This window comes from Seriola lalandi, unplaced genomic scaffold, assembly GCF_002814215.2.
Source record: "Seriola lalandi dorsalis isolate HSWRI2012SDOR001 ecotype SW California unplaced genomic scaffold, Sedor1 jcf7180002054883, whole genome shotgun sequence".
In the NCBI taxonomy this organism is placed as follows: Eukaryota; Metazoa; Chordata; class Actinopteri; order Carangiformes; family Carangidae; genus Seriola; species Seriola lalandi.
The window spans coordinates 1,525,767-1,534,363 of NW_019525658.1; the positions used below are offsets into that span (position 1 = coordinate 1,525,767).

General features: G+C 41.1%; 1 protein-coding gene across 1 annotated transcript; it reads left to right on the plus strand.

Moving 5' to 3' along the window:
* The first annotated feature begins 3,019 nt into the window (after nucleotides 1-3,019).
* LOC111647936 (alpha-(1,3)-fucosyltransferase 7) lies at nucleotides 3,020-6,978 on the plus strand. Its single transcript, XM_023397639.2, has 2 exons — nucleotides 3,020-3,386; nucleotides 4,360-6,978. The coding sequence occupies exon 2, from the start codon at nucleotides 4,398-4,400 to the stop codon at nucleotides 5,439-5,441; it is 1,044 nt and encodes a 347-aa protein (XP_023253407.1). The 5' UTR covers nucleotides 3,020-3,386; nucleotides 4,360-4,397; the 3' UTR covers nucleotides 5,442-6,978.
* The last annotated feature ends 1,619 nt before the right edge of the window (nucleotides 6,979-8,597 follow it).

Genomic DNA, 8,597 nt, shown 5'->3' on the forward strand with positions numbered 1-8,597 from the left:
ACCTGTTAACTCCTGTAAAGCTCACTGATATACACATCGTATCAAGTTTGTTTCATTTGTAAATAAAAAAACAGAGTATTAGTATTGTTTTCCTGTGTATCTGTTTTGATAGGTCTCGTATCAAGTGAAGTCATTCCTCTCTGTTTTTGTTCACTTGTTTAAAACTTTAAATAAAATGTTACTTCCTGCCATTCCAGGTGTCTATCACTGTCAGGTGTGTGTGTGAGTGTGTGTGTGTGTGTGTGTGTGTGTGTGTGTGTGTGTGTGTGTGTACTTCTGCTAATTTAATCACAGAGATCATGTTCATTTTATTTTGTTCCCAGGAACAAGGGTCATTTGAAAAATAGTGATTTATTTGTCGATCATTACCAGAATCACATTTATGTTGATGTTTTTTTTTTATAGATCATTCTTATTTTGAAAATCACATACTAAACATTAAATATTTTAGCCCACACACACACAAACCTAAAGGTTTGGACCTTTTCATTGTGAAGTCATTGGAGCTAATAATATATGAAGCATCCTTCCAGCTGATTCGGTCTAGCGTTTGCCATCAGTCCTTCAGGGTTACGTCCTGGGCTGAGTATGGCAGCCATCATGTTAAGCCACCTGTTAATAAAATAATCTCCTGTTATACATCAATTATTTAATAATGTGACTAGAAAGACAACAAGAATCTGAAAAAACTGACTTTAATATTGAGCCACAAAACCATAACAAAGGTAAAAAAAAAAAAAAAAATTGACTGAATGAAAAAACGGTTAAAGTCACTTTCTTCATGAACTACCTGCATTAAAATAAAAGATAATGAGAGGTAAACAGTAATTGAATAAATAAAGATTTTTTTTTAAATTTGGCTCAATTCACCCCAAAACTCAACTCATCTCACCCCAAAGTACAATGTCACTTATGAATTAAGCTGTGTCGCCTCACAAATGGTAAGTATACCAATCACTTTTTGGTGACTGACTCTTTCAAGCACCTCTCCTTATCGATTGACATCACAGCCAGGTGCTGGAGTCTACTTTGCCCCATGGTCCTCCTAAGTCAGGTACTTGTCGCCATCTTCCATTTGTTATTGCGGCTACACCTGCAGCCTAGTGGTGGAGGTTCCTCATCCTCCCTTAGGCAGAGGCCGAGCATGTGCCAGAGAAACTGTGCTCACCTGTGTTCCGAGTCATTCAAATGTTGCCAGTGATGCAGTAATTTGTGTGAATGTTCTTTGACACGTTTTTTGGTAGATTACTGTAACTCTTGAGGTAAGACACTTTTGCACCATGAGATAAGTTGCACATACAGTTAATGACATCCTGCTTGTGCGCAATGAGAGCAGATGCACGAGCGGGCGTGAAGAGCACTGATTCAACTGCCTCCCTGAACAGGATGTCAATCTTATGTTACTTCCTAAGAGGGTGACTATCAATCTCGTCATGTGTCGGTACTTTTCGGTACCTTTGATACCACGAAAAAACGGGTACCGTTCGTTTTTTTGCCACGTGGCACCGACTTGGTACCGAAGTATCGGTTCTGGTGACAACCCTAATGATCGTGGCAACCTGAATAGCTTTCAGCGAAGGGAACATGGAGAGCATGTCTTGAACAGCACCAACCTCTCTCTTGCGCCTCAGATCTCAGTCTTTTGCAACCATCACTTCCTCTGACTTCAGGTCAATATGGTAATGCAGTGCCAGAATTCCATTAAGCAATTCTTCATTCACATCAGCAAAATGTTTCTCAAGTTATGAGATCATTCTGTTTCGGACAAGGAAATAACAATTTTCTTTTGAGTTTTTCTGACTCTGAACAACCATTGACTTCCTTATCTGCCCCACAAGTTGACTCAACAACAAATCCATCCATTCGCTTTGTCTTTGCACCTGTCTAGAAGATAGCTCTGGAACTGTTATCTGGTTAGCCTCACATTAGGCCTTTGTTCTGGCATGAAGATCTGCAGCAGTGTCATCACCGTGCGTCTCCTTAAGGGAGTCAATCACTGCATCTTTGTATGTCACTGCTTGGGAACGATCAATGGTCTCCTTCTGTAGTTATCTGTGTAAACATGCTGTGACAGACAGGAGAGCCTGGAAAACGAACAGCAAATACACTGAGGAGAACAGGGGAAATTGTCAAATACTGCATTTACTGAACAAAGCTGGCATGCCCAATGTGTGTTTTACAACAGCACAAGTTCACCTGTCTGCAATGTTGATATTTGATGACTTGTTAAATGATCTTATTCATCTGATTGTACAGACACACATATATACATTACACCAGTTGTTGAGGACCAGTTATGAATGTAATGTAAGCATGGCTGAACATAAAGTCAGCATTTGCCTAAGTTTAAGACATAAGGAGCTCTCAGAAAAAGGTTGGAGACCCCTGAGCTAGACATTGTAGTTTTGCATAAGCAGGTACAATGTTAATATGAGAGAGGGTCAAGCTGGATATCTGCTCTTTGCTTGGGTGACAGTGGCTCTTAAAGGCAGTTACAGGCATTAGGTCAGGGTAAGAGAATGGTGCCTTCATGACAGCACAATTTGACACCCACTGCAGGGCCTGAATAGTTCAAAACATTATATAATATCAAAACTGTGCTTATACAGGGATGTTAATACAAAGCAATGCATTGGGGTAAATCATTGAGAAAAGTGTGGGAGTATGGAGAAGGCACAAGAACTCAGAGGCCAGGGGCAAAGATAATTCGTTGAAACGGTTATGATGTGGTTGGTGCCTACAGGAGCTGCGCAACCCTGTGCCCCTTTCCTCTGCAGAGCTGTGAGAACAGGAAGAGGAAGACCAGCTTGTGGTTTACAAATCTAAACCATCAGTACTGAGTGCTGTTGTGCCAACTCTGCAAACAGCAGATGCACGAGCAGTTAAACAGGAAGATAAATGAGTGTGAAACAAGGTGGCACGGTGGTAGGTATATGTGGTGATGGGCGAAGGTTTTACAATCTCAAACAAATCCACTGTCAAATCCATATTCAAATTTCTCTCTGAGAGGATGATTTCATAGTTAAATTAAGTCAAGTCATTTTTATTTATAATATACCAAATCATAACAGAAGTTATCTACAGAGCAGGTTGACTGAAGTCTTCACAGTGTATTCCTTCAGTACACGGAACATGTCAAATCTGTACATTTGAAATTTCAGCATGAAAAGATGGTTTACCCTCTCTGTTCTCAGTCTACTGACCACCGACAGAGCTTGTACATTGACTTGCCACACCCTGACAGCGAGAAGCTGGGTGGGTATGTGTCTAAACTGTCAAGCAAGAAATGAGTCAAGCATTTAAGAGGGCAGGATTTCGTTTATATTCTAGGATGCACTGAGCAGGATAAAGCTTTACGGACAGCAGCCTGATGCCATGTTACCCAGGTAAGTTTATTTCATTCAATTATTAACTAATTCATTCAAATCTGCTGAACTGATATCAAAGTTTATCAAGTTTACTACAGATTCACAGTGTACAGAATGCTACAGTATGTGTCCTCAGCTGATGGAAAATGTGTAAAACAGGTTTTTTATTTTTCATTGATTTTTATTCTGATTTTCTTACTTTTTTTTTTTTTTCTTTTTTTTCTTAAAAATGTTCTGTTTTTAAAACGATGTTGAGTTTGTGGTGTACCCAGTTATCAGGGTGTGCCAACGTTAGAGAGCCGTTTCCTGCCTGGTTCATTTTAGAAGATGCCTCATCATCAGTACACACAAGAAGAGTTTTTAGAATATCAATATCAAGTTATTATAAGTCATTATTATAAGTCAAACTGATGCAAATCTGTGCTCTGTCAAAAATGACTCTGACCAGTCTCCATTTTATATGATAGTTACTTGATTTGATGGAATTATTTTGTGCAAACTGTTTAATTTGTATTCTTTCTTTTTAACCTTGATCATACATTTTCTTAGGCAATTAGGAGTGTGCAATACTGATGACGAAATCCTAGAGAGAACGAACAGAAGCAGAAACAGAACGTATACAGAAAACACTGAGAGGACACAGGCAGCAGTGCACATTTCATGAAACCATCTGCTAATTTACTGTTTACTAGTTTACTGACAATCTTTTCTCACAAATTTTCCCCCAAAATTGACCATATTAGAAAAAAAAAAAGATTTTATTAATGTTTGTTACATCTCTGCTGTTAGCTCTCTTGTAATTAATCTGTCACAAATTAGCCAATTGATAAATTTGTCTGAGAAAGCAAATAATCATTTGAGTTAAAAAGAATGAGATGTTTTCTGCAGTTGGAGTTTTTTTTGCTGTTAACACCATGCCCTCAGCAGTTCCTGCAATGTAACACTGTTAACAGACTGTCATATCTCTGATCTACCCCTCCTTCCTTTCTAGTTCCAGACCAGTGATCTGTGCCATTTTGCCCAGTTGCCATGACACCATCTGGATCCCAAGCCTTCCTCTTCTTCCTCACCCTCCTCAGCTTTCTCTCGTCCCTGTTTTATTTCAACTTGTTGGACCAGAAGTTCCATCTGCAGAAAAATCATCCAGGTGTTCTACAAAGAAACATCAGCATCCTGCTGTGGCACTGGCCATTTGGCCGCTCCTACAGGCTCGATGGGGACAAATGCCTCCAGATGTACAACATCAGCCGCTGTTTTCTCTCTGATAACACCTCTGCCTTCTCCAGTGCTGATGTGGTCGTCTTCCATCACCAGGAGCTGAGTAATGGTTTATCGCCACTGCCCTTGCACCTGGATCGTCCAGCCTCCCAGCACTGGGTGTGGATGTCCATGGAGCCTCCTGTCAACAACATAAACCTTAGTCAGCTCAATGGCCTCTTCAACTGGACAATGAGCTACAGACATGATGCAGACATATCCATCCCTTATGGAGAAACCATTCAAGGAAGTGATGAGCTCAGCTTCCAGCTTCCTGTTATAAATCGCTCCTGTCTTGTCAGCTGGGTTGTCAGCAGATATCAGTCTCGCCAGGCTCGGGCTGGTGTTTACCAAAGTCTAAAGAAGTATATCCCCATAGAAGTGTACGGCAGGTGGAGCAGGAAACCTCTGTTGGACAAGAAGCTGTTGCCGACCATTGCAAAGTGTCTATTTTACCTGTCTTTTGAGAACTCTGAGGCGAAGGACTACATCAGTGAGAAGCTCTGGAGGAACGCTTTCCAAGCAGGAGCCATACCGGTGGTTCTCGGCCCCAGCAGGGCCACATATGAGGCCCTGGCTCCCCCTGGTTCCTTTATCCATGTGGATGATTTCAAGAGCACAGCACATCTGGCTGCCTACCTGAAGCGTGTGGCTGCAGACAGACAGGCCTACGAGCAGTACTTCCAGTGGCATCGCACTCACAGAATCAAAACCTACACTGACTGGAGAGAGAGGCTGTGTCAGATCTGTGTTGACTACCCCAGTTTACCAGCCAGTAGAATCTACCACAACCTGGAGAGCTGGGTTAACAGCTAAGATTTTAGCTCTTCTTCTCGCTTTGAGTTCAATGAGGTGTGACCACATGCAAAAGTGAAGTACTACACGTGATGTGGGAATACTCAGTCAACCATAGAATTTTGGTTATAGAGTGAGGAACTGCACACAACAGAAACAAGGTTCAGTCTGAAAAAGCAGAAGTGGGAACTTGTGTGTAACCATAAATAAGCATGTAACATTTGCTTCAACCACAGAGGCGCGTTCCTCTACACACAGTGTGAAAAGTGTGGGATATTTCATTCTTCAACTGAAATGTCTGCACATCAAATTATGACAGAGTCATTATGTTTTCATTTTCCTGCCTGTTCAGTGTGCTTTCACAATGATTTCATTTTTGCAGTTTGGTTCAATTTAGGCAGCTGAAAGTACTTGGTTAAGCACAACTATAAATAATATTTGTGTAGCACTCTCAACATAGTTATAAGTGATCTTACAAAGTACAAGAGAGACCTTAAATAAATGACACAGTAAAAAGTAAAACCAGATAAATGACATAGAACGCCATTTTGTTCAGACTGCGATCAGTAATTTATTCCACAGTTTAGAAGTCATGACAGTAAATGTGTGGTGAGCTTTGATACAGCCTGGAGCTGAACCATTTAACTCTGTAAGTGATTAATAGAATTTTGAAGGTATTTTTTTTCTGGTAGCAATGAGAAGTCAATGCATGAGGGCTAAAAATTGGGGAAACATGTTTTCTTGTCATAGTTCAAAGTTGTGGACAATTTGGTGCTTTGTGTGTTTTTGCTGTGTAAAAAAATATATCAGAATCTTTTGTACGACATTTTGTACACCCGATCGTTCTCCCTAAAGGCCTCAGGATGCTTCAAACAAAATGTTGATCAGACTTTCTGAAAGACATTTTGATCAACATTAACGTGGTCTGATACAAAACCTGCATCTGATCATATTTGTGACTTTGAAATCAGCAATCCGACAACCGCACCCATGCAACAAACGCCTTGTGTGTGGAGGTGTGAAAGAAGACTGAGCAGGGTTCTCTCTCAAACTCTCTTTTGTCAGGCTTGACATGTTTTTTGCGTACAGTGAGATTGACATTTGTACAATTCATCACCACGTTGAGAACAGACAAGCAAAAGACACGGAGAGCTTGGAGAGATCGGGGAGGACATTTGCTGTATGAGATCAGTGGGTGGTGGAGGAGGATTATTCAGAGCAATTAAAACCTTCCTATGTTCCACAAAAAGAAAGAAAACGTGGCAGAAATCATACAAAAAGACTAAATTGACAGTTAGCTTAAAGCTAGGTTAAAGTTGCCAACTGTCAATCAGGATTGTATCTACCACTGATGACATTGAGGTCCTCTGTTTTTTATCTGGGAATGTGGGATCTGTACCATCTGAGGAGCAATTATATTCCACACCTACACATTACACATGGTGGGTTTTCAATTACTTGAATCCAGTGCGGACTCTTATGTTTAGATTTACTTTTTGACTTTTTCAGCCAACAAAATAAATAAATAAAGCATTCAGCATTTCCCATCAGAATCGTATTCCCGGCCTCCACAAAACTTTGTGCATTGGAGGGACTTGGACTCGTGAATTCAATCAACACAATTAGCAGGCTAATAAAAGGGTCTCAAGTTGCACTCCTGTAACACAGTAAGACATTGAAAAAGCAATTTAGAGTCACCGTTGAACCTACTCTGCAAAGGAAGAGCATGAAGCTGACCAGCCAGTCAAACCCAGAACCTGCAACCTTCTCACTGTGTGGTGACAATGCTAACCACTGCGCCAATATAATGACCCCAACAAATAAAACTCACCTCCTGATCCAAAAGTGGCTCATGAAAGGGGAAGGGTAGTAATAGTATTATATATATGCTACACTGATGAAATCAAAAATGACAACTTCTTAAATGCCAATGATGCATATATGATGATGAAAACCAGAAAACCACTTCCAATTCAGCTTCCTCTGATGAAAGTACTGTTTGTTTATTATTCTCTCTTCTTCTTGGAGACTCAGGAGAACACAGGTTCAATTTCTTCCATTTGATTTCATTTCTGCTGCTGTTGAGAGGTGATGGTAGTAACATGTTTGAAAACCAAATTTTGAAAAACATTAAACTCGAATTAAATGATGGATCAACTCTAGCGCAGTCATCATCATCGTCTTCATCATCACCTTCAACATGTCCCGATTTGACATCATGACAAGGCACACCCATCAGTAGAGATAAGCTTTTAGATGAAAGGGAGGCTCATCTAAAGGAAATGTCTATCTGATTCTGGTGTTGCAGCACTTTGATAAGGACTGCAAAGCAATTGTGATGTGCATGGAGTGTAACCGTGATCGCATCTCTGCATTACATCCAGGTCCAGCTCTGTGATCAGATGAGGTTCTGCTAATGGCAATGCATGGCAAGGAGCAAAACAGTGGCTCATCACCTGAAGCCACATCCAAGTGCACACAAATCTTTGGCCAGTCTTGGGCCCAGATCATGTCCCATAATCCGGCTGGTTCATTTGTACCAGACAGGACATGAAAACCAGAACCTGCCCCCCAAGTGTTCCTGTAAATCTCTTGCTAGGTCAGAACATTCTGGGTGCACTTAAGATACATGAACAGTACAATGGTGCATAACATAACACACCATATGCACAGTGAGCGGATTTAGGCTGAGGAATTGAAACAGGGGATCAAGTTGCTTTTGACTGAAGTGACAGTTTTAGTAGCCATAACTGTGGATGTTGGGCAGATGTTTTACTGCTTTATAGTCAGAGAAAACCTCCGGACCAGAATCACAGAGTCGCCCCTAAAGGTGCATGTTTTTGGAAACTGCCGCTCACCAGTTGTGGCCATCTATGGACTGAAGGAAGTAGCTGAACTGGGTGAGAAGGAACATGGATCAGAAGTCTCCCCCTTTGAAACTCCTGTGTGGCTGATGGCCCGAACTTTGTGTCCAGACTGTTTCTGGAGGAAGTGGAGGCAGGAGTATCTCGCAATGTTGCAGACAAGGAGGAAGTGGGAAGAGAAGGTGCTGTCTCCTTACTTAAAGAGAGTCAAGTGAGTTGTAATGAGTGGTCTCTGGGACCTATTGTCAAAGCCATAAGGGGCGACAATAAGGTGCAGAAAAGTCGAGGTCAGATTAAAGAAACAAGGGACTGT

Bases quoted from the DNA above. Each gene is read 5' to 3' on its own strand.
- LOC111647936 (XM_023397639.2), top strand. From the start codon at position 4,398: ATGACACCATCTGGATCCCAAGCCTTCCTCTTCTTCCTCACCCTCCTC.